A 26164-nucleotide genomic window follows, 5' to 3' on the forward strand; every position below is an offset into this window, starting at 1 on the left:
ATATAGTCAAGGACCTTGTAGTCCAGTAACACCAAGTTGCTCCCTCATATGCGAGGTTGTGAAGGCGATATTATTGAGAAAGTGGTTATGAACATACTGCATTGCGATATTGTTGAGAAAGTAGTAGTTATGAACACACTGCATTGTAATAGAGTCAATAGTATTAAAAAATACTATATATATATATATATATATATATATATATAAAAAGCTAACTAAGATTTACTTTTAAGATAAATTTAATTATAATACAATCATCATTTGTATGCATCAAATTCAAATAGATATATTTCGTAAGGAGCATGGGTGATAAGATCATTTGCCACTATGTCTAAAATGATAAGTGCATTCTTTTCAATGGAGTTATTTCACGATTTTTTAAGAGTTTTTGTAAGTGTAATTGGGAAAGATAAATTGAGATGAGAGGAACAATAAATAAAACAAATATAATTTCTAAAAAAATAAATAAATAAAGTCAGTGTGACCAATCATTAAATTTCTTTTTTCTTGAAAACTTAAATAACCCCATTATTGCAGGAGCACCCCAATCCTCTCTCTTATCTTCTCTTCCCTCAATGTGGCTTTCATATCCTAAAATCACTGATGTGGTTGCTCTAATTAAAATACAAGGATCAAATAAATTTACAAATTATTTAAGAAAAATTAATTGCACATTCAAACTACAAAAAGTTTTATATTATTCATCGAACTTTTAACGATCGTCGTTTCAGGTACAGAATCTATACATTTAAGGTGTAGAATTACATAACACGAGATACAAGAATTAAACAACAAACAATTGTCGTCAAAATTAAAATTCAAAATGACGTCGTATCGTACCACTGTGAAACTTGTCATGTCGACTTCTTTGGAAATCCTAATCCACCCACACTAAAAAATTTAGAGCTGATTCGTGAGACTTATTCCACCTCAATACTTATTTGCATAATGTAAAAAGAACTCTGACCTTGCTAGGTTAAATTGTTTTTTTTTTTTTTTTTTTGGTTAAATTGTGAATAGGAAAAAAACAAAACAAAAAGGAAAAGAAGAAGATGCCGGCGCTAGTTTGGGTAAATGCAGCTGAGTAGCAGAATAGAATAGAATAGAATTGAATAGAGAATAGAGAAGGGGAAGGGGGAAGTGTGAGGGGGCATGAGGTGTGGATGCTAAAGTACAGAAAGCTCCACCTGCTCTCCCGTCTATACATACAATTATATCGTCACCAATACCTTTCTTTCTTTCTATTTGATTATCCATCGCCATGTGATTCCTTTTCACTCCGTCCGTTAGGGTTTCTTTCTTCTATCTCTCACCAACTGCACATACATCACACATAGGGCAGGGTAGGGTAGGGATAATCATCGTATAAACTTAGAGTTGTTGGATTGAATTGGATTGAGGAGGCTCTGTTTTTGTCTGGGATATGGTTAGTGATGATGCTGGGACGAGAGGGCGGCTACTTGGTGCCGGCGGATCCGAAGAAGAAAGGCGCCGGGTCGCGAAGCTGGCTGCTCATGGAGGCTTCGGGTCAGGAGATTGTTCTCGATGTCGACAAGTACGCTATCATGCACCGCGTCCAAATTCACGCTCGTGATCTCCGCATTCTCGATCCCCTTCTCTCCTACCCCTCTACTATACTCGGCCGTGAACGCGCCATCGTTCTCAATTTAGAGGTCTCTTTCTTTTCTTTATTCTTTTACTGGGGATGTGGAATTTTGAATTAAGGCCAACTTTCAATGTCTGAAATTCAGTAATCAGTAATTGTAGCTAAATTGGATGATTTTTAGTAGTATTATTACTATTTAGGTTACTGATATGTAATTTTTTTTTTGGTAAGGGCAGCATATCAAGGCTATTATTACATCCGAAGAGGTATTATTCCTTTTATAAAAAAAAAATCTTTTACCCACTTTGCAGCCCTGTGGGGTTTTTACATGTTATATTGTTATTGTAAGATTTTATGCTTGTTAGTAATGACTATAGAGCAATTTTCTTGGGAATTTTAGTTGGGATTGCAAAGAGTGGGGCTTCATTATAACCCACCCAGACTGAAATCCATAAACTTTATGACCCTTTGATCTGATCTTCTATTTGCTTAGTTTTATTCTTTGTTTTGGATGGCTAGGGAGACACTAAACCCTACCCTGCCTTGCCTTCTGACCCTAGCCAGCAAATAATCACAAGGAGTTAAACCAGCTTAGCTTTGCTCATAGCTGATCGACTCAAACAAAGAAGGTGAATAGGCCACTCCTAGAGGGAGTTGAACTTGTATCATACCAAGTCAAACATCTAACCAACTTGGCTAGGGTTGCCCTCGTATATTTTATGTTTTAAATTTATGCCAAAGTGAAGCCTGCCTCATTGAAACTTATGAAATTAAAAGTATATGCCAATAGTAGGTTACTTCTTTATTGGGCTGGACAGGTACTTCTACGAGATCCATTTGATGAAAATGTTACTCCTGTTGTCGAGGAACTCAGGAGACGACTGAAGCCAGTAAATGCAAACCATGAAGATCAAGGGGAAGGCAAAGATGCTGTTGCTCAGCAAGATGTTGAAACAGCTGAAGAAGATGGTATCCCATGCACCCTTGTCAATTTTGACTATTTTATCTGATAAATGATGAGTTGAACAACTTTATTAACTTCAATTATGGATTTTCACATAATGTTTAATTGTATTTCTGCATGATGTTATGCAGAATCTCCATTTGAGTTCAGGGCCTTGGAGATTGCTTTGGAAGCCATCTGCAGTTTCCTTGCTGCGCGGACAATAGATTTGGAGACTGATGTTTACCCTGCACTGGATATGCTTACCTCCAAGGTGCACATTAATATTAATGTTTTCTTTTGTATGATTATTGAACAAATGACCTTTGTGCTCTCTCTTGACATGCGCATGACTTGTGTGTATATTGTCATGTCTGCTTTTAACCAAGAGTTGAAGGGCTTTAGTTTAATAGCATCGTTTTTTGCTCAGTTTTCTTTTTCTTCTTTCTTTTAAAACTAAAATATGTGTTATTTCTGCAACAGCTTCCATTGTTTTAGCATCATAGTAGATGCAAAATATATTGTGAGTCCTGGCTTACAGAGCATGGTGAGCCAAAAGCAAATGTTAAGCATTAGTGTGATAAATGTTCATTACAAATACAATGAATGTTTGTCTTGGAATGTTCATTTCTCTTGAAGTAAATATTCATTGTAATTGGGAATAATGTTCATTAAGATTCACATAGCCATGTGATTCTGTGAGCCAGAGTTTACAGTATACCAAATGCACAATGCAATTTTAGATACTAGAAGTGTTCATATTTGAAGTCTTATTAGTATTTGTGAGTGAATATAATTAATTTTCCTTGTATTTTTTGGACATCTATGCTGTCTATGTAGATTCATTACTTTTGGTTTTGATGAATATCTTGATTCTTGAAGAATTTTCCATATCTGGGAAACACCTCATGATTCAAAGATATAACCCTCTTCTTATTTTATTTTATTCTGTTCTTTACAGTGTATGATACAAGCTCCATTTGGTTGTCAACTTGTCATGTTTTCTACTTTTAAGAACTTTAATTTTTTTTTTAGTGGTTTTCTCTCTTTGCACAATCCTCTAATCTTGATGCTGACAGCAAGAATGGGCTATGTGACCCATATGGGTGGTTAAAGGAGTTAGTCATCAAGTTTTGGGGGTTTATTATTGGCCACTAGACTTTCATTAACATATTGGGTCATATTTTTATAAGTTTCTTAGTCACATCTTGTGTATAAATTCTTTATCCATTCCTTTAAGTTTATTATGTAGCAGCACCTTTTTAGTTCACGTGGCAAACAGTATTTGCAACCTCTCATCCTTTTTTCTTTTTGGTTTTATTTTTCACAAGTATTATGTGTTCACCATGTTGTAACTCTTGCAGATTAGCAGCAAAAATTTGGACCGAGTTCGGAAGCTAAAGAGTCAAATGACAAGGTTGACTGGTCGTGTGCAGAAGGTAATTCCATAACAATTGGATATCAAATGAAAACAAATGTGTAGGATTTTAAAGTCTGCTACATATTTATGATTCTGAAAAAGATATCTTTATAGATAATTGTATCCCTGATTCTTGTATTTGCATGATGGAATGGTTTTAAACATGGCCAATAAATAAAATGTGATATCCCACTTTCTTCCAAATGTGCATGCAAGTGTGCTTAGGTAATCTTAGTATTCTAGTTATCCTTCTTCAGCAATGGTTTTCAAGCTAAAACCAATTTGCATTGCTGCAAGAGACTTTTTGTTCATGGAAGAGAGAACTGTATTTATTAGTTTCTAGGTGTCTGAGTCTTGACTTTGCTAAGAGAGTAAGTAGTACTTAGATTGCTTTAATTGAAGTTATATAGTTCAAAAAATCAGTAATGCATTATTTTGGTTTAATCTTCTTTTCTTTCTTTAATTGGGAAAAAACATTTTTTGCCTCTCAATTATTGATAACTAGTCACTTCGTTCTCATGCTATCATGCGAATCATCCCTTGTTTCTTATCATTGCAAAATTGTTCCCTTGACACGAACATGAAATCCCAGTGAGAGACCAATATGGTGACAACTGAGGGACCAATTTGGCAACGACGTGGAATAATTAGGGATGATATTTGTGTTTGTGTGATAGTGAGGCACTAAATTGACTAGTCACCAATAATTGAAGGACCCAAATGCTTTTTACCCTATGTTAAGTTTTTTTTATGGCTTACAGGAGACCTCATTCATCACAACTAGTTTTGTTCTCTGCTTGATTGTAGGTGAGGGATGAGCTTGAACAACTCCTGGATGATGATGATGATATGGCCGACCTTTATTTGTCTAGAAAATTGGCTGGTGCATCTTCACCTGTAAGTGCATCAGCCAGTTGGTTTCTCGCTTCACCTACAATTGGCTCAAAGATATCTAGAGCGAGTAGGGCAAGTGTAGCAACTGTCCGAGGGGATGAGAATGATGTTGAAGACCTTGAGATGTTACTAGAGGTAAGGATTCTAAATGTTTAAGTTAGGTTTCATTTTGTTCTAAATGTTTCAATAGTTTCAATTTGTTCTTGAATGTAAATCCCAATATCTTAGTTATGTACACTTTTTTGTATTTATGAAAAATAGACGCACATACATATTTTTCCTTTTCTTTCTCCAAAAAAAAAAAACTGTGGTATATCTCTACTGAAAAGTTATTAACTCTATTGCAGGCTTACTTCATGCAAATCGATGGTACATTAAATAAACTGAACACAGTAAGTGAACATTGATTTTTGTTCTACTTTTTTCTGTTTCTTGTCCATCCATATATGATACTGGGCAAAAAATATGTTTGATTAACTATATGTCCATTCAGAGTTATGAAGGATGTATACATCTTACATTTTATTAGAGTAATTTCTGTACAATGTAATGATGTATAATTCAGCACATACTGAATGCATGGGGCCCATCTGCACTGAATATGCAAGGTCATTTCCTCATGTGGATTTTCAAAAGTATCTTCTTTCTCTTTATGTGGTTGAATGGTTCTCCCTTTTATTTAGATAAACCGAAATCTAATTTTTCCATGCTATTTTTGCTTATATCAGGAGATAATGTTCTCCCTTCTATTTAAATGAACTGAAATCCATTTTTTTCCCATACTATCCCTTATGTTGGGGGATACTAAACTGAGAATGTAATAGTTGTCAATGTAGATAGTTTGCTGTTAAAGAATTGCTTGGCTTTTATGACCTTTAGTTTGATTTGACATACTTCTGCAAAGATTAAAACTTGAGGCAGCATCTCAACAAGATACATTTTTGGTGTCTTTTTACTTTGCAGCTGCGTGAATATATTGATAATACAGAAGATTACATAAATATTCAGGTATTTACACTACAAAAACTATGTTCAGAGGCAATTACTTACAAACTGATCTAAGTTAACTGTGCCTTTTTTCTTTTTTGACAGCTTGACAATCATCGAAATCAGCTCATTCAGGTATTCATTTACAGAGCCTATACTTGTTTTTTTTTTTTTTACCGCAAAGTTCTCTTTTATGTTTTGAAAAAGAATATGAATGGAATGATATGTGGGTGCAGCTAGAGCTATTTCTTAGTTCAGGAACTGTTGTTATGTCCATCTATTCTTTGGTGGCTGGAATCTTTGGGATGAACATTCCATATTCTTGGAATGATAATCATGGATACATGTTTAAATGGGTAAGCTTGTTTCTTCAATATGCCTTAGTTATATCTTGTGTTTTGTTTTGGTTTTGATTACTGAGTGATGTAATGGTGGCAGGTGGTAATTGTTACTGGGATCTTTTGTGCAGTACTTTTCATACTCATTATATCTTATGCTCGCCACAAAGGGCTTGTTGGATCATAAATCTTAGAGTAGTAGTATATCCTACTTGGGTAGGAACACAATTGTAAAATACACTTCTTATACACACCATTATTCTTACAAACTTTATACTGTATACATAAGTTTTGGATGATGATGAGTATAATATTTATTGTTATTAATTTAGATAGAGTTAATACCAGCCAACGTCCTCCGAGTTTGGTGGTTTCGCCACCTTTAGTCCTAAACTTTCAAATCGACCATCTGAGGTTCTCTAAGTTTCAAAATGTTACCACTTATAGTCCTAAATTTTAAATTTGATTATCTATGGTCCGCTGAGTTTCAGAATGTTACCGATCATGTTCCTCGTAGTTTCAAAATGTTACCAACTATGATTCAACCATTAATTTACTGAGTCAACATCGTGTAAATGAAGGGGCAAAAATGTCATTTCATGTTATTCTTCCATTTTTTAGTGAAAATATAGCATTTAAACATAGCAAATGCATATGTTTTTTAAAATAAATGATAACATAGCTGTTGTGAAGGAATTAATAGTTGTTTGGAGAAGAAGAATTGGAAAGAAAATAGGTGCATTGTGTCCAAATATTTTTACTTAAAAATGGAAGAATAGCATGAAAAGATATTTTTGCCCTTCATTTACACGGTGCAAATTGTAGGTGCATTGTGTCCAAATGATATATTTTCACTTAAAAATGGAAGAATAGCATGAAAAGATATTTTTGCCCTTCATTTACACGGTGCAAATTGAACAAATTAACGGCTGGACCACGATTGGTAACATTTTGAAACTCGAAAGACCATGATTGGTAACATTCTGAAATTCGGGAGACCATAGATGGTCAATTTTAAAATTTAGGACTATAAGTGGTAACATTTTGAAACTCAGAGGATCACAGATGATCGATTTGAAAGTTTAGGACTAAAGGTGATGAAACCACCAAACTCGAAGGACTTTGGCTGGTATTAACTCAATTTAGATAAGTGTCATGATGATGTTGTCTAGCCTACATACGTTTACTAAAACGCTATTGGGAGAAGATTATCTAATTCTCTATTCCTTTTATTTATTTATTCCTATGTTTTTTTTTAATTATAGAATTCCAATAATTTGATCATTTATTACTTTAAAAGAGTTAGTATAAAAATATTTAATTAATTATGTATCTACTTTTATTAGTTTTGTTAAATTATTAAAGAATGAGCTATTATTATTATTATTATTATTATTATTATTATCATGAGTTCTTGTGAGAGTGTCTTATAGATCTTTATCTATGAGACGGTCGATGCATGATAGAAATGTAATATTAATATTGAAAAATTATAATATTGAAAATGTAATATTAATATTAAAAAAATATAATATTAATCAGGCAATAATGGTTATTGATTATTGTTGTTGGACTTTTCCATTTTGATTGATAAGTTGCTATGTTGATTACTAGTAAACATTGCCTAACAAGAGAATCACTTCATGCCGCTTGACCACAAGGCCTTTGGCAGTAATTCATTTGTTTAGCTTTCTTAGGTTTTGATTTAATTGTATTTTGTTGGAGTTGATCTTAATCTTTGAGTACTTGGTATATTTTATTTGGTGGTTTCATAAATTTATTTGAGTTGTATAAATTCCTTGTAAATCCCATCCTTACGTTTGCATACTAAACTATTACATTTAACTCATGCACTTGCGAGAACTATAAATTTGTCCATCAGATGACTGACAAACTATGGAATTTAACTTATGATCTGTTTCTCTTTTGCCCCGTCCCTCAAACTTGTGATATGTATTGCCTGGAAGAGAATTGCATCCGAGTCTCACATTTGCATGTGAATGATTTCAGAACTCACTGTGCAATTAAATCATATCATGTTTATATGGTTAAGTTTCATATGCCCTGCCCTGGGTACAATTTTAGAAATGAAAATTGGTTGAGATACGAGAATCATCCAAGCAAAATGAAACACGTTCACAAAGACCACAAGTATAATTCTGGGTAAAAGATTACATGTTACAGATGTGTTACACATACAAACGAGACAGTTACCACTTACCAATGTAGAAACAGCAAACACATACAATATAATGCTACAACTTGCAAAAACTCCTTGACTAGTGTTCCCTAATATCTAGTGTTACCAATGGAGCTCGAGCCACCATGTTTTTATCAAGCTCGAGCTCGGCTGGGCTGGTTTACAGCCCTATATCTAATATCTAATATCTTCATGTAAGACTGAAAATCAGAACATAAAAGGAGAAGCAGAAAATGTTCAGAATAATATTGGCCTACTACATACATGCCAGCTTATGCACAGCTCAACTTCCCAAGTCATCTACATGCTTAGAAGCCAAGAACCAGATAGTCATCGACAACTGTGGTGTATATATTTGGACTCGAGTTTCCAAGAAAGAACACAGGTTTATTCTTTCCAACTCCATTTCAAGTGACAAACACTGATTAAGGCTAGTTACTAACAATCGCTCTGGTGATTTGGGTTCAAGCTGACTAGATTAATATTAGATCAGTTTGAACCCAAATCACAGTACAGAGTAGCTAGGCTAACAATTCTAACTAAAACAGGACAAAACTTTAACAGAACAAAAGGAAAATCAAGAATGTCAGACATGGAGCATAGTGTAATGCAAGGCTCAAAAAACTAGAACCAGTGAAACAGGATAAATGTGGCAAACAATAAAGCATCACTGTAAATAGATGCATAGCCATGTTTAAAACTGCCTGCTCGAAATTCATATGGCATATTCAAAATATCACATTTACATCTTATGTTTAGCACTTCAAATATTACTGGGAAAACAATAAGAAACCAGCCCAGACCAAAAGAGCAATAGCACATACATGATGAATGAGTGTAAGAAGTAGACATTCTGACAGTCACACAAAGCATAAAATGCAACAAAAAACTCAAACATTTTGAAGATATATTTTTGCAAATACATGTCAAAAACTACAGATTCAACAATCAGTTCATCATCCACACAAAATCCACATTCATTTCATTCATTCATTCAAGTTCGGATTGTAACCATTTGCAGTTGAGATATGTAAACGCTACCAACTTTCAATCATAATCTGCCTAAAGCTATCCCAAATCCCAATTGCCAATTAGTCAATTTGACTATCCAAAGGCCAAGTCCAATTCACGATTCCTAAAGTCAATTTGAAGCAATGGAGTTCAAACCCTAGCATAATCACCTCTGGTGGGACTATCCACGACAGACAGCAAATTCTCGTAAGGCGAAGCCTCCTGATCCTCAGGTGCCCTCATGGCGGCGTGAAGGCAAGCTAAAACAGCTCCGATAGAAACTGAGATGAAGACGTTACTCCACACTCCGGCCACGAACAAGGCGATGAGAGTGATCAAAGTGAGAAACCCTAGGACGATCCGATCGTCGATGTCGAAGGCGAAAAGCTCTAGCGGCTCGGATCGGGAGAGGTAGAGGTAGACCCAGGAAGCGGAAATGACGAGGAAGAGAATGAGAGTGAGGGGGCGGGAGATGAGGCTGAGGAGGAGGATGAGGAAGAAGAGAACGGCGTAATTCCCAACGAAATACCGGAGGTTTTGGTTGATCCGGTAGGTGGCGTCGGAGAAGGAGATCGGGATGCTTAGGGCTGCGGTGTCCGCAAATTGCGGCCAGGGACGAAGCGGGACGGCGGGGACGGACGGTGCCGGAGACGAAGACATTTGCGACTTGCGAGGGGGTTCTGATTTTGGAGTTTAGAGTTTTTTCCTTCTTTTGGACAATGGAGTTTTAGAGTTAAGACGACAGAATGTGAAAAATATTTTTTTAGTAACAACTTACCATCGGGGGATACAGTGGCCTGCCTTGCCACGAGGAGAAAATTATAATTTATACCCCTTCATAATATGTCAATTATTAATGTCACTTTTGAATTATTAGTAGTGTAAATGTTGCCCATTAATTTTAAAAAATGGTACATATATTTGGTGTAAATATTGCTCCTTTTGTCGGACGGGATGAGCTATATATGTACCATTTTTTAAAATTGAGGGGTAATATTTACACCATTAATAATTCAGGAGTGACATTGATAATTGATATATTATGGAGGGGCATAAATTACAATTTTTCATTTTCGAGTTTATATTTGAGTAAATTAGTTAAACTGGTCGCACAATTGATTTGATAATTATAAAATTTTAAATTTAATTTATGATAAAAGTTAGTATTTATCACCATCGTTTGCCATCCTCGTTTATTGCGAGGGACTGTTTGCTACTCTCGTTTATTGCTATTGCTTTGTATTCGGATTTGATTTAATGAAGTGTTCTTATTTTGGTTTCAAAAAAAGTTGTTTATTATTATTATTTTTTAGTTTAAGTCAATTAATTAACTATGGATAATATAGGTTAGTTTATCTCTAGTTTTTTTTTTTTTTTTTTTTTTTTTTTTTTTTTTACAGTTAAAATGCCAGTTTCATTTAGAGTATATTACTTTTGAGTATTTAAAGGCACGAGTTTGATTCTTATCAACATTATCTTAATCCACTGCATATAATCTTTCTAGTATACTGATTTCCCTTGTCACAAAAAAAATTCTTGAAAATCAAATACACCAAAATTTTGTCAATAACCTTGTGGTCAAGTGGATATAGTGACTCTGATGAATAGATACTACAATGTAATAGAGTCAGTAGTATTAAAAAAAAATACACAAAATTTTTATTTTTTGGAGTTATTTTTATAAATTTGCAATGCTCTTTCTTCTACTCCGTAATATAATTAATTTTGTAGTTTAGGGTTCTTTCAAGTTTGTTTGTTTTTTTTTTATTAGTGAAATATTATTTTAACAAGTTATATAAATACAAAGTATTTATTAATTATTAATTATTAATTATTATTATTTTTTGAAATGATCATGATTCTTTACAAGTTAGTATCTAGTTATAACTATTAGATTCTTTCCACTTGTATCCTTAGACTTGCTGGTTGTCTTTACTCTTATTATTATTATATTGTTGATTGCATAAAATTAATTGAGGCCAGGGAAGATTATCAATTATAATATATTATTTTAAATAAAACAGTTATAAACTCAAAAGCGAAACAACTAACAATACATGCATCTCCAAAAAAAAAAACAATACATGCATAACCAAGTGATGAGAGGAGACTGCTGTGATGTGACAATCATATCAGCAGTCCATGACAATGTAATAAATAAGCTTTTGATCGAGCATATTATTTCACAGATAATATAAATATATAATCCCCCCTAGCTAGCTTTTTTTTATTTGTTATATTTAAGCTAACTAGCTAGGAAGAGGCACGGGGGAGCGCGGCGACATTAGTAGTTTCTTTGACGAAGGAAAACTCGACCGGTTCAATATCCAGACCCACAACCAAACGGCTGTAGTACAAACCATACTGGCGGAACCCGATGCTAAAGCAAACGGGAATACGAGCCAGTGGAATTATTTCGCAATAAACGATGGCATATCCCGAGCCTTGTTTCTTTAGCTGGAATTCGACAGGGGGAGCCGCTGGATCGGTTGTGACGAATTCGCTGGTGGTTTCGTTTTCTTCGAAGGTTAAACCCCAAACGGTTTCTTTGGCACATGATCCCGTGCCACCGGAAAACCGGATTTTGTAAGAAGTGTTTTCCTTGACCAGACCCTCGTCTGTGGTTGAGTTACTGGTGGTAGTGTTAGTGGTGGTGGTATTGTCGGAGGATGAAAAGATGATGGGCATCCCAAGGATGGATTTATAGAACATGGTGCACTGAACCACGTTGTGTGGGCAACCTATAGAAGTTTCATTGGGTTTAATGTCGTCTAGGCATAGTCCTTCGGCCGGTTGCATGGACGCGCCCGAGAGGGCGTAGTAGGGTTCTCCGAGCTTGAGGTGCCCGCCTTTGAAGTCAACCACTACTGCATCAGAAGAAGAAGAAGAGGAGGAGGAGGGGAGCATTCTTGATGAAAAGGCTAAGGGGACGAATTCGAGTGAAAAGGTGACGAAAAGAAGCAGAAGAGCCCTCATTTTCGGTACGTTATTACGTTGTGTGGGCTCGTGAATATGTTAATTTGTGATGGAAATAGGACCCTAAAAAGTTGGTATTTATAGGGTCACCAAATCAATTCATCTCAACAAATACATATGGTTTTTTTTATTCAAATTTCTAATTAAGGTTAGCAGTACTGTAGTGGTTACTATATATTATATATTGGTTGATGTTAAGGTTTGTACTAGCTACTGCATGTACTGTGATTTCCAGGGTCGAGTATCTCGTGAATTTTATATATGTCTCGTGAATTGTATTTCCATACTAGATGAATAATGCGTTGATAAAGTGGTAATTTAAATATTAGTGTTTGGTTTGCAAGAATAAAATTACTGAAATTTTTAATTTCAATGTTTACTATACATAGGAATTGGAAGGGAATAAATAGTATAAAATCTAAAATGACGAAATTCAAAATTTTCTTTCAAAAATTTATGTAACATATGGTAAATAAACCATATAATTGTACGATGAAATCAATAAAATATATAAGGGAATTTTGAGAATACATATTTGATTGAGGTTGGCCTACTGATTGATGTTTTGTGTTGAGAGTATGAAAAGATCGAAGACGCGTTATAATCGAAAAAGAGATGTCAAACATGCATCAATTTTAGGTTAAAAAGAGAAAGGGGTAATTGTGTCTTAATTTTTTTCTTCCTAAAATTCATGGAATTGAAATATCAAGGGGGCATGAAATTCTAATTCCATGAAAATAAGGGAATTTCAATTTAGTCAAATTGTAATTCTTTTCAACCAAACGAATGAATTTGTTTGCCTTTGAAATTATATGAAATCCAGTAAGTTGCAATAAAAACCAATAAACTCATCCTGTTCTCAAACTTACTGTTCACAATAAAAAAATTCAAAACTTTCTGAGTTCGTTTAAGATAATGTAATATAATTAATGTTATTATTTATTTATTTTAGTGATTATTCTCCTTATTATATTGACCAATGTGGACCAACACTCCAAAAACCATCAACTCATCCTGTTCTCAAACTATTCTAAAATTTTCATCAAGCTTTATTAAGGGGATTTCCTCATTCGATCTTTGTATTTTACAAACTTCCTTTTCCTTCACTTCTTATACAAATGTACCCTTTTGAATATGCTCTTTGTAATAGTACATTTCCTTCCATTTCCATGCCTTCAATATCTCCACTCAACCTTTCTATCTCAAATTCTCAATGCACTCCCAAATTATTCTTCCTCTTATCTTCAACTTCAAGGTCTTCACCCTCATTTTCATTTTCTTCGACTTCATGATCCTCGTTAAGTAAAGGTGGATCTTGTAAAATCTCTCCATTGAAAGATGAACCTTCAATTGCTAAACATTGTTCATGAGCCATCATTTTGTCCACTCAAACTTGTAGCTCGGTTAATTGAGAAGCCACTTGAGATAGCACGCTAAATTGAGATGACATAAAGTTCATCAACATATATAGACTTCAATTCAAACTCATGATCCATTCATCCATTGGTTGATACACTTGCTAAGACTATTGGTAGCTAGGGAGATCCTTGACATTGGATATTGGCCATGGTATTGATAATTGGGATCTAAAAAGTAGCATCCTTTGGCTTCATGGGATCCTCCACATATATCACACCATTAAGACTGTGATGTAGCAATTGTCAAAAAAACCCACATATATCACACCATTGAGGTTGTGATGTAGCAATTGTCAAAAAATCCACATATATCACACCATTGAGGTTGTGATGTAGCAATTGTCAAAAAATATGAGGTTGAGGTTGGTGATTAATTAAAACACTGAAAGGCCTATTATTTATAGGATAGAGAGGCAATATCACCTCCACTAAGGCTCAAACTCATCCCTCCCATGTGAGGGATGCAATTGGATGCCACTAGACCACAAGGTCTTTGGCAACCGAAATTGTACTTTCCATCCCCTTTCTTAGCTTATCAAGCTCAAACCCTTTCTTAGCTTATCAAGCTCAAACCTACACTTTTCCTTATATTTCTTTTGGTAGGAAAAAGTGTAATATAGATTTTGATGAGTCAAAGTGTAAAATATGAATAGAGTTTAGACCTCCAAAATTTTTCTTTTGTCTAACGTCTTTTGGATTTTGTTTGAGACAAAATCGCCTAAATGTTGAATACAAGAGAAATTTAACATAACAAGTCTTTGATGCTGACGTCGTGATGAATCACAATAGCAAGAGTTTTCAGGTAGCAAGATTCTACTAAGCAGTAAAGTATTGCACCAAGAAGGATTAGAGGTTTACGTATTTATTGACACCATCATACAACAATACCTTACTCAACAGCAAAAGTTGAAAACAACAAGATTTTGTGACAAAAGAAGTTTGAGAATAACAAGGGTTCTCAATAAACGACAAGATTTTGTAGCATCAAGGCTTTATAAGTCTAGATGTGACGTAAGACTTTTATCAGCGCAACAAGATATATAAACCTTATAACTGAATGAGTTCTCAAAACAAGGCTTGAGACAGCACGAGTTTGTGCATGCAGTAGAAGTATCAACAACAAGAATTTAAGAGTCAAGACTTTCTACTAAGCAAAAAGACTTTTCAAGAACCAACAACAAGATATTTTGATAAGCAACATAACTTATATTAGAGGACAATAAGCAGAAGGACTTCTCGAACAACATTCTCTGCTTATTTTTTTACTGCTTTTTTTTTTTTTCTTATTGTTGGCACATTGCCCACAGTGGATACATGCATGGTTGAAAAAATCGCTAGGCGCGACGCCTAGCCGAGGATTAATCGGGGCCTAGGCGCCCGTGTATTTTTTATTTTATTTTTTAAAAATTTGTTTAAGTATTTTTAATTTTTTTAAAGACTAATAATTATAAATTATATGATACTTTAATAGTTAATACTAAAATATTAAATATTAACCTAAAAAATATCTAAATTTTGTACAATTTAGGATTATTTCGCTCGCTCAAAACAATGTTGTTTTGAGTGAAATAAACCATTAAAAAAAAGAACAATAGTTAACGACCAACTAGAAGGCCTAGTCGGTCTAGTCGACGCTTAGGCGGTCAGCGCCTAAGCGGCCTAGGCGGAGCTTAGGCGGTCGCCTAGCCGGCCAGTCGCCTAGACGGCCAGTCGCCTAGACCACCATTTAATGTGATACGCTAGGCGGTCCACCAGCGCCTAGCGCCTAGGCGGGGATTAATCGGCTCCTAGGCGGGATTTTTGCAACAATGGATACATGCATTTTCATGAAAGGTTATTGAAAATAGCAAAATGTTGGATTTCATTGACAAGTTGCAAACATCTATTAGACGCAATCCATACATGTCAAATCCGAACACATACATTATTTTAATAGTAAGTAGGTAACTCGAACTTGTCTCCCTCCAATGGATAGATTCGAAGTCTCAACTATAAATAGCAAGAATGCCAAGGAGAAGATACATGGAAGATATATTCAAGTTTACATGGTCAAGTATTCAAAAAGCTCACAATTACCATACATCAAGTTCAAGAGACTCAAAAGCTCAATGTGTTTCAATTAGATCCATTTAAAGTCTCTTAGTTGGAGGTTTTCTCTCAACCTTTGTGTTGAATCATTTTGTATCTCTACCAAGGGTAGATAGAGGAAGAGCAAGATGAGTTTGCCTGTGAAATCCTAATTAATTAGTGTTGGTTGTGTGATCAATGCACTTAATCCAAGATTCACTGTAGTTGTATTGGGGAAGTGATTACACTGAATTCCTCTTGAACATTAAAAGGATTACATCACCTTCGAACCACTATAAAATTTCTTGTCTCATTTACTTTACTTGCATGTAATTTTTTTTACCATATATACTTTCTTATCTTGATTTAATTTCTTGAAAATTCATTTCCCAATACACAACTTTTTACTCTTGACTATATATGTAGTTAAATAGTCAACATTATCTTCTGGAAGTGTTTAAAGCTATTTAGTTGAGTGAAAAATCTCTAACTCTTACTTAAAACTTTAACAAATATAAAAGTCATCAACACCCCATCGAGACCAACATCCTTAGGCCCAAAGACGGAACCAGAAATTTCATTTGGTATCAAATCGAGACCAACATCATTAGGTAGTGAGCCCTAACGTACACCCCTTTTTTGGTTCCTTATGTCTAACCTAGACATTTGGCTCCAATCATTCTATGAAGCTAAACCCAAATCCTCCATTAATAATCATGATTAAAATCTTCAAAATTTCCAGCTACTCTAATGCACTGCCCAAACAGTATAGTAGTAAGTAGTATACTAATTACAATAAAAAAATAAAGCCTATCCTAGCTATATTCTGATACGTTAGTTACTTTGTAATAAAGTAATTACCAGAATTTGGAAGCTAAGACAACAATCCTATTCTTTCAATTCTTTGCACTTTACGAAATTACTTTGCTTGCCCTAGTAAAGAAAAGTATATATACATGAAAAGAAACTAATGTTTGTACTTTTCAAATATATGTTTTCACTATACGGTTTGACATATTAGTAAAAAATTATATAGAAAGTAAAAAATAGCAGAATAATTTATGTCTTGCTTCTCTTGCTTTATACTGCCTCAAGAAGAAGAGAAAGGATATACATAGAAAGTGAAACATAGTACTATCACTTTCCCCGTTCAGCACTTAATGAATAACAATATGTATGTGGCTTTAAATAATAATATCTTTAAAAAGGGACAATTGATTTCAGGTGTCGATCTTAATTTGTGGGTTGAGATTTAAAAAATATATATATATATATATATATATGGATCAATTTTATAATTATAAATTTTTTTGCAATATATTTATAAAACTGACTCATCATTTTCATCCCATGCTAATATTTTTTAACAACAATCAACTATTGATTTATCTAAACAGATGGATCCAGTTATCACTTTTTATTTCAGATAACCATGTTCTTATCTAAACCTTTTCTATACATACATCTGCCGAAATAACACAAAAAAATAATAAACAAAAAGCATGTGCATATATATAAACAGATACTACATTGTAACATTGTCAAAAAAAAAAAAAAAGCTTGTACATATATATATATGGGAAATGCAGCAAATGGTAGCAAATTAAAGCCTCGTCATAAATTCTTAAACCAAAAAAAGATCAGACAGCAAAGGCAAATGGATCGGCGTCTGTACGAGGAAATAAAGAGAGGGTCAGCCACCTCGGCCGGAGCTGCTGTAACAACGTTCAAGGACCAAATCGACAACGATGCCCAACGGACGCCCAACAACAACACCGTCCTCCACGTCGCCGCCACGTTCGGCCGCGGCGAAACCGCGGCGAAAATCCTCCAACTCTGCCCGTCACTTCTCACACGCGCCAACAGCAAAGGAGAGACGGCGCTTCACATCGCGGCCAAAGGCGGGCACCTGCAGGCGGTCCAGGCCATCCTGGAATGCGCGAAAAGACTCGACCGAGAAATGCGCGGCCGCAGCGGCGGCGGTGAGTCCGGAATATGCCTGGAGAAGGAGATGCTGAGGATGACTGATAATGTGGACGACACGGCGTTGCACATGGCCGTGAGGAACCGTCACGTTGAAATCGTCAACGTTTTGGTGGGAGAAGACTCTGAGTTCCCATTCCCGCCGAATCAAGCTGGGGAGACGTCGCTTTACCTCGCGGCCGAGAGCGGCCATGAATCGTCTTTGCAAAAAATGCTGACCACTTGCACATCGCCAGCTTATAGCGGCCCATTTGGTAGAAATCCTTTGCATGCTGCTGCAATTTTTAACTATCAAGGTAACCAAAATAATAATATAGAGATATACCTAGGCATAGGTTGAAAATATTGCTAGGCACTGCTCAGACCTTCCGGAGTTCCGGGATGTTTGGCGCGGAACTTAGGCGCCTCTTTATTTTTTATTTTTTTAAAATTTATTTAAGTAATTTTTAAAGACTAATAATTATAAACTACTTTAATAGTTAATACTAAAATATTAAATATTAATTTTGACGGTAAAAATAGTTACCGGGGTAATATTCAGATAAGGAAAATATAATAGTCTCAGTACAAGAATGTATTCCCCCACCGGGTCTACTATTTATACTATGCCCAACGGCTCTTCTGGTGAGTGTAACGGACTCATAATCTGTCGGGTAATAATGGTGGGAGGAGTAATGGTGGGCAGCCGCTGAGTAATTCCTCTCTTCAATGTGTTGGTGACCGTTTGACTGCCATGTGTCCACCTCTACAAGTGTGTTCGCCTCCATGCGTCCACCTCTACAAGTGTGTTCGCTTCCATGCGCCCACCTCCATGCATTCGCCTCCATAAGTGTCCGACTCCTCAGTAATTGTTGTGTGCGCTCCTTCGTAACTGTTCTTTGATGAGGCGGACCCTAAGAACTGTTACCTCTTCTTAAGTGAAACCTGTTGTAATTCATAACTCCTATCTCTGATGAGGCGGTGCTCTTAATGCGCGGGCTCTTATAACCGTTCCACCTGCTCTCTACTCGTGACCGTTGTTTCACTGCTTTAATGGGTTAGACGCACCGGATCGGATCCAGTATCTTGCTCAATTATCCTGTCACCAGTCCCCATACTCCCAAGTTGAGAGCGTAGCGGAGTCAACTAGGAAGTAATAATAGTGAAAATTTGTCACTTATCGAATATCATGTGCTACAAGCGTAGAGAAGTAAGACGAATAAGTTTTTTTAAAAAAATATACTAATTATTTATGTTTTGAAACCCTAGCCAGCGATGGCCAAGGCACGACCTTAGCTTCTTCTGTTTGTTGCACTTTTTTATTTTGTATTTTGTATTTTTTTTTTGTTTGTGTGCGATCATAGCTTACTTTGGCCGGCCGTAGGCTTGGTCAAAGGTCGGCTCTTCCGTAGGGTAGTGAGTGAGGTCCTACCTCATACCATCCCTTAGGAGATAGCGTTTTCGTAATCAAGCCTTAAGCTTGACCAAGAAAATACCCTTCTGTCTGGTAGCTAGAGAGATCGGATCCCGTACCAGCCCTAAGGGTATAGAGTGTAGCGTTTTAGTAACCAAGCCTCAAACTTGACCAAGAAAACACCCTTTCGTCAGGTAGCTAGCGAGATCAAATCTCGTGCCGGCCTTAAGGGAATAGAGTGTAACAAGAGTAGAAATATTTTTTTTTCTATTCAACAAAATTGATCAGGGTGGACCATGACCAATAGTTAAATCAATAATCATATATTGGGTCCTCTCTCGCATCCCTCAATCCTCTTGCGCGTAGGCTCGAGGCACCTAACCTTGAATCACTACCACCAATTGGGCTAGAGCCTCTACCGCTTGCTGAATGACCTGGACTGTTGTCTGGAGATCTACATGTGGCACATGTGCCTTGGGTTATTGCTGCCCTCCACCATGATTGTTGTTGAGCTGTCGTTCCCTGCTGATGTGTTCTCTCTCTCTCCAAGGGGACTCCACCTCTACCTCTTGAGGGAGCGGTGGAGGGATCTGGCCTTGCATACCTGCTACTAGTTGGGCCAGCATCACACCCGCCTACTGAATGACTTGAGAAGTCGCTTGGATGTCCACGGTCTGGACGGGAGCGCGACCCTGCTGAATGACTTGAGCAGTCACTTGGAGATCTACGACATGGATATGAAGATCCCCCTTGCGGCCATGGTCGTGGTTGCTGTTGCAGTCCAAGTAATAGGAACCATGGGAGCTGCTAGATCTGATCGTGCCATTTCTAGTGATAAACTAATTTGTGAAATTTTGCCTGATATTTGATCTCGACTCTCAATGAGAACGCCAATGACGGTAAAAAAGATTACGGGGGTAATATTTAGGAAAGTATAATAGTCTCAGTACAAGAATGTATTCCACCTCTCTAACAACAGGGTCTACTACTTATACTATGCCCAACGGCTCTTCCGGTGAGTGTAACGAACTCATAATGTGTCGGGTAATAATGGTAGAAAGAGTAATGGTGGGGAGCAGCTGAGTAATTCCTCTCTTCAATGTGTTGGTGACCGTTTGACTTCCATGCGTACGCCTCCATAAGACCATATAAGTGTCCGGCTTCTCAGTAATTGTTGTGCATGCTCCTTTGTAACTATTCTTTGATGAGACGGACTCTAAGAACCGTTACCTCTTCTTAAGTTACGCTTGCTGTAATTCATAACTCCTATCTTTAATGAGGCGGTGCTCTTAATGCGCGGGCGCTTGTAACCGTTTCACTTGCTTTCTGCTCGTGACCGTTGTTTCACTGCTTTAATGGGTTAGATGTACCGAGTCGGATCTAGTACCTTGCCCAATTATCCTATCAAACTTAAAAAACATCTAGGGTTTGAACAATTTAGAGTTAGTTCACTCAAAACGATGTTGTTTTGTGTGAAATAACTCTTTAAAAAAATAGCTAATTGGTCGATTAGGCAACCTAAGAGGTCTAGTCGCCGCTTAGAAGGCCTGGGCAATCTGTGCTTAAGTGGCCTAGGCGGCCACCTAGACCACCGATTAAGGTGATACGCTAGGCAGTCAGTCGATGCCTAGGCGGGATTTTTGCAACACTTAATATAGGTAATGCTAGTCAGACCAAATTAAAATAAAATTAAGTTAATTCCTTGATTTTATTCTGTGATCACTATTGTCCTTACAACTTCTCACGGCAAATTATACCATAGACCAGGGTCAACTCGCCTTGTAAATCTTGTCCAAAAATATCTTCAAATTTTATACTTATAGTTGACATACCTGCAGTTAGTTATTTCTGTATCTGTAAACAAATTTAAGTTAAAGCACATCATAATTACAGACACAACATAACATGATAATTATATACACATGCTAGTACATAATATGTTAACGGTAAATATAACATGTTAACCACATTGTTCACACCACATGCACCTTTAATCTTTGGTACATGATTGATTTCGACTACAATATATATAACGGCAGGCATATTCAATTTAGTCTCTAAGCTAGTTATGTTTTTAGGTTGTATGAGATTGCTATTGAATTGGAAGCAAGATCTAGTGGAGGAAGAAGACGAAGAGGGATGGAGTCCACTGCACCATGCAGCGAAGAAGGGAAACGTGGAAGCCATCAGGCAGATTCTAGGGGTCAACAAAACGGCAGCTTATCGACGCACAGGCAGACAAGATAATGGCGGGTGGACGACGGCGGTACACATAGCAGCCAGCCATGGTCATTCCAAAGTACTGAAAGAGATATTTTCACACTGCCCAGATTGTTGTGAGATGGTGAACAGCAAGTCCCAGAATTTCCTTCATGTTACAATACTAAACAACGAATCTCGTTTGTTGAAGTCCGTGCTTGCACACCGTGATTTGGAGCACCTGATCGATGAGAAAGATCGCGATGGCAACACCCCTCTCCATCTGCTTGCCGCTTCCCGCTGCTATCCAGCCAACCTCATAGCTCATCCAAGAGCTAATAAGAGGGCATATAACAATCAAAACTTGACCCCGCTCGACATAGTATACACCGATAAATACAGACTAGACCGGGCACCCTTCATCGATTATCATATGAAGAAAGTTGGGTTTCTGGGGAATCGTCAGGAGGTTAAAGAGAGACAAGATAGCCCAGAAGTTCCAAAGAAAATCAAAGAGCAGAAGCAGTTAGCAGAAACGCATTTGATAGTCGCGACACTGGTGGCAACAGTCACGTTCGCGGCTGGTTTCACTTTGCCAGGCGGCTACAACAGCAGTAGCCCCAACGCCGGAATGGCAATTCTGTCTCGAGAAAGAGCGTTCCAGGCGTTCGTCGTCACTAACACCATAGCACTCATGTGCTCCACTTCTGCGGTGTTTCTGTATTTCTCTGCGTTTTATCTGGATACGTACCGGGAGATTTTCGATCAGTACGATTTAGCGTCTGGGTTGGTGTTCGTGGCGTTGGGCTCCATGATTTTGGCATTTGTTACGGGAGCCTATGCTGTATTGTCAAATACCATAGGACTTGCAATTACTGTTTGTCTCATTGGCTGCTCTGCTGCTCTCATGTATTTCTATTGGATGGTAAAAACCGCCAAGAAATGGACAAAACAGAAGGATGGGGACCCATGTTATTGAACCTCAAACTTATATCTTAAGCACTAAATTAGCAGGTTGAATCCAATAGTAAGATAGCAGAGATATAATCACTATCATATCTTATAAGATTAATTCCAATGGTCCTCCGACTATGTTGATTTTTCAAAATTAATCCCCGACTTTTAATTTGGACAATTTAGGTCACTTAACTTTCAAATTCTTTCCAATGTTGGTCCCTTCGTCAAATTTTCGTTAAGTTGAGGTCAAATGGAGGGGTAAAATTGTTTGTTCACCTATTTAGTGTATTATTACTCGTATTTCTCTTGTCCTATACGATGTATATATAAATATAATTGCAGTCGAAGTCTCAATCAAAGTCATATAATCTCAGTCGAAGAGATTATATTCATATATATATAACGTATAGGACAAGAGAAATACGAGTAATAATACACTATACAGGTGAACAGACAATTTTACCCCTTCATTTGACCTTAACTTAACCAAAATTTAACAAAAGGACCAACATTAGAAAGAATTTGAAAGTCCAAATTAAAAGTCGGGGACTAATTTTAGAAAATCAACATAGTCAGAGTACCATCGCTAGAATTAACTCTATCTTATAATAATTGTATAAAAGTGCTCTTTATAGAAGTGCTTATGAGGCTCCTGCACAACAAAACGAGTATTGAAATTGGACATTTCAATGAACACAAGATTCAGAAATATAACATTCTGGGCTTGAGAAGTGCATTGTGCAAAACATTTCCATAAAATGCAAGAAAAAGATTCATTAAACTAAGTCTGTCAGCAAATTCTTGTCTGTAACTCAAACTAAAAAGGGTTCGCACATACACATCTTGACCAAAACTGTAAAGAATTTGATAATATCACTAGTAAAGCATCTGGATATGAGGAGTTGTATCACTTGAGAGGGATGAACCTTGACGAGTGAGTAGCACCAATACCTGGCCTACCGTGCTTGACAGGCTTGTATGAGATGGAGAACTCGGCCAAATAGTGCCCAATCATCTCTGGCTTGACTTCAATCTGGTTGAAGGTTTTACCATTATAAACTCCAATAACACTGCCAATCATCTCAGGAACAATAATCATGTTCCTCAAATGAGTCTTCACTGGCTCTGGCTTCTCACCTGGTGGAGCCTCACGTTTCTACAATTAAAGATTGCAAGCATTAGATTAAACATTTTTTGCACAAACTGATAGCATGATTGTGCTGATCGAGAACTAAAGTTATTGTCAGAGAATTTTAAAAAATATTGTGGTGATAGAAAAAAGCAATGCATTAATATTTTTCCAGGCAATTAACATCAAATGGAGCACAGGTGTGCCATGAACAAACTAGCAAGTGTAGGGCATTCCCCTCACTTTAGCAGTGAGCTATAGCTGCAAAGTGGCCGTGGAGTCCCCATAAATTAATTTCCGCCTAACACATCAATGATGTGCCACAATGAATACCCTCTCTCTGTGGAATACCACCCCACCCCTTTTTTCACGAGGGAAGGGCTCGGCCTTAGGCGTTTCTCTCTTTTGTCACTTGTCCAGATGAGTTAAGTCCCTCAACATACAAACAAATCAAAAGGAAAACTATTTGGCTACTAAAATTCCCTACACATAAATGAAGTGAAAACAAAATAAATATAAGCAAATGACAACAGTGAAGAAAACTAATACTGCACATAGTCGCAGACAATATTATTCCCTCTGAATTACATACTCCTGTTCAATAATTTACAGTGCTTAAATTCAAATCAGTGGTTCTGAGAACATGAAATGTAAATATGTAATGAACTTAAATACAGGTGTAATTAAATAGGAATAAAACACTGATTATGATTCAAGACACTTCATAAGCATCAATTGCCAAACATACAAATGACTGACTTGCACTTCAAAATCACAATTCATCATCATAAATTGGTAGAAACTACCTTTAACCTTCAAGAATGAACTAACAGTTTTCTATCATAGAAGGCATATGTTTGCACATTCCTACCAAAGTCACCAGTTCCAGATTCTAGAATACACAGCCATAAACTTTTCTAAATACCAGCCAGATTACAAACTACCAGACATACAAATTAATCAAGCATACTCAGACTATTAATTACCATTTGCCCAAAAATATATACAAAATAGCATATGTTACTACTCAGCACAAGTCATAGATAAACCGGGGAAGAAATAGTAGCATACCGCTTTCCGGAGCTTCTTTATCAAGGCCAAAGGCTTCCTCTTCAAACCTCTCTTGAACCTATCATTCAATCAACACAACCAAATTCAAACCTAAATCTCCGCATATTCAAATACTACTACGCAATCCATACAAATCCGCATTCATATAAGCGAATAGCACAAAATACCTTCTGCGAGCTCGGGCAGTGAAGAGTTTGACGAGGTCATCTGTGGACATATCAAGGAGCGCATCAAGATCCACACCTCTGAAGCTGAACTTCTTGAACGTTCTCTTCTTTGGCTGTCCAGGCGCCACATCGTGTTCTGCGTCAGCCTGTAGTCAAACCACACAGCTTCATTAGTGAACAAGGCTAACCGGAATACACACATACTGGTGCACATATGGACATGAAAGCGAGAGAAAGAGCATCAGGAATAGAGTTACCATTGTTGTGTAAATGAAAGCTGAAAGCTTCGCTGCGTCGGAGGTGGGCGCTGCTGCCTGCTAGGGTTTGAATCGATATCTATGTGTCTGAATCTGTTATAATGTTATATTAAGGTGGTAGGGTTTGGGATTCGGGTAAGATGAAAATTGAACGAAACGGGCCGCCCGCCTGGTTTTAGTTGGGCCTTATGCCCTTATTATTAAATACAAATTAAAACTACGTCGTTTTGATTAATGAAAAGAAACGACAGAAAAGACCTTCGTTCTATGTCGTTAATTCTGTGTGTATAGCATATTCAGTTTCATTTTATATACATTGCACTTTCCTTTCAACACAATTACAATTTCTTTTCGATATTATACATTCAAATATGTAAAACTGTTATTCATTTTCTTTTCAACACAACTACAGTTTCTTTTATAATACACTGCAGTTTCTTTTTAACACAACAACAATATCATTTCGATATAACTATAGTTTCATTAGACAATATATACTCAACTATGTGAAACTGTTATTTAGTTTCATTTTATATACACTGCAGTTTCCTTTCAATACAACTATAGTTTCATTTGATAATATAAAAACAAATGTGATGCAATATCATTTGAGATGAACTGTAATTTCATTTACGAAACTCCGTTAGTATGTGACAGCAACCATTTTTTTACTTAAAGAAATTGTGTCGTTTTTGGGTCATGGTCAATGAAAACAACGATATAACAACTAGCTTCGTGGACATGCACTCTAGAATGACATCACATAGCCCATTATTGTTGTTGTTGTTGTTGAGGGTTAAATAGGTCATCCAATTACGCAGAAAACTACAATTAGGTCATCAAACTTACAAAAACTATAATTAAATTTATGAACAATGCAAAATAATCAAATTCAACCTAAAATGGAATGCGACCAACTGGTACACGGCGACCGGTGCCCGCCGTCGGATTGTCGCTAGAGATGGATAAAATTGATATCGGAACTCTAATAACCTGTAATAGCATGTTAAAATGTATAATTGCACTTTTTAAAAGTTTAGAGGCTAATTGACTTTTCAGGTAAAGTTAATGGACTTATTTGACATTTTTCTATCTTTTTATGTTTAGTTTAAAGTTAAGAAATTGATTTTTTTTTTCTATTTGGTTTA

The 26164-nt window shown here is 36.4% G+C and overlaps 4 protein-coding genes across 5 annotated transcripts; 2 read left to right on the forward strand and 2 right to left on the reverse strand.

The window, feature by feature from the left end:
• The first annotated feature begins 1077 nt into the window (after positions 1-1077).
• Positions 1078-6535, forward strand: LOC116016754 (magnesium transporter MRS2-I-like). 2 transcript variants are annotated; one of them, XM_031257144.1, is made up of 11 exons: positions 1078-1673; positions 1838-1872; positions 2481-2575; positions 2702-2823; positions 3914-3988; positions 4777-4998; positions 5211-5255; positions 5827-5871; positions 5956-5985; positions 6087-6206; positions 6289-6535. In XM_031257144.1, exons 1-11 carry the CDS (start codon positions 1434-1436, stop codon positions 6373-6375), a joined length of 1116 nt encoding a protein of 371 aa, XP_031113004.1. In that variant the 5' UTR covers positions 1078-1433; the 3' UTR covers positions 6376-6535. The 2 variants fall into 2 exon arrangements, with proteins under 2 accessions (XP_031113004.1, XP_031113003.1); XM_031257143.1 differs by having other exon boundaries at positions 1080-1673; positions 1843-1872; positions 2425-2575.
• A 2743-nt stretch (positions 6536-9278) lies between these two features.
• LOC116016956 (PRA1 family protein D-like) lies at positions 9279-10143 on the reverse strand. Its single transcript, XM_031257436.1, has one exon. It carries the CDS (start codon positions 10057-10059, stop codon positions 9550-9552), a length of 510 nt encoding a protein of 169 aa, XP_031113296.1. The 5' UTR covers positions 10060-10143; the 3' UTR covers positions 9279-9549.
• Positions 10144-17517: 7374 nt separating this feature from the next.
• On the forward strand, positions 17518-22414 carry LOC116015003 (protein ACCELERATED CELL DEATH 6-like). Its single transcript, XM_031254989.1, has 2 exons — positions 17518-18139; positions 21315-22414. The coding sequence occupies exons 1-2, from the start codon at positions 17518-17520 to the stop codon at positions 22412-22414; spliced, it is 1722 nt and encodes a 573-aa protein (XP_031110849.1).
• A 668-nt stretch (positions 22415-23082) lies between these two features.
• On the reverse strand, positions 23083-25109 carry LOC116014810 (40S ribosomal protein S15). The gene is made up of 4 exons (XM_031254765.1): positions 25017-25109; positions 24760-24905; positions 24593-24650; positions 23083-23548 (listed from the first exon to the last, which is right to left on the reverse strand). The coding sequence occupies exons 1-4, from the start codon at positions 25017-25019 to the stop codon at positions 23300-23302; spliced, it is 456 nt and encodes a 151-aa protein (XP_031110625.1). The 5' UTR covers positions 25020-25109; the 3' UTR covers positions 23083-23299.
• Positions 25110-26164: the final 1055 nt, after the last annotated feature.

Source organism: Ipomoea triloba, chromosome 4 (genome assembly GCF_003576645.1).
Source record: "Ipomoea triloba cultivar NCNSP0323 chromosome 4, ASM357664v1".
In the NCBI taxonomy this organism is placed as follows: domain Eukaryota; kingdom Viridiplantae; phylum Streptophyta; class Magnoliopsida; order Solanales; family Convolvulaceae; genus Ipomoea; species Ipomoea triloba.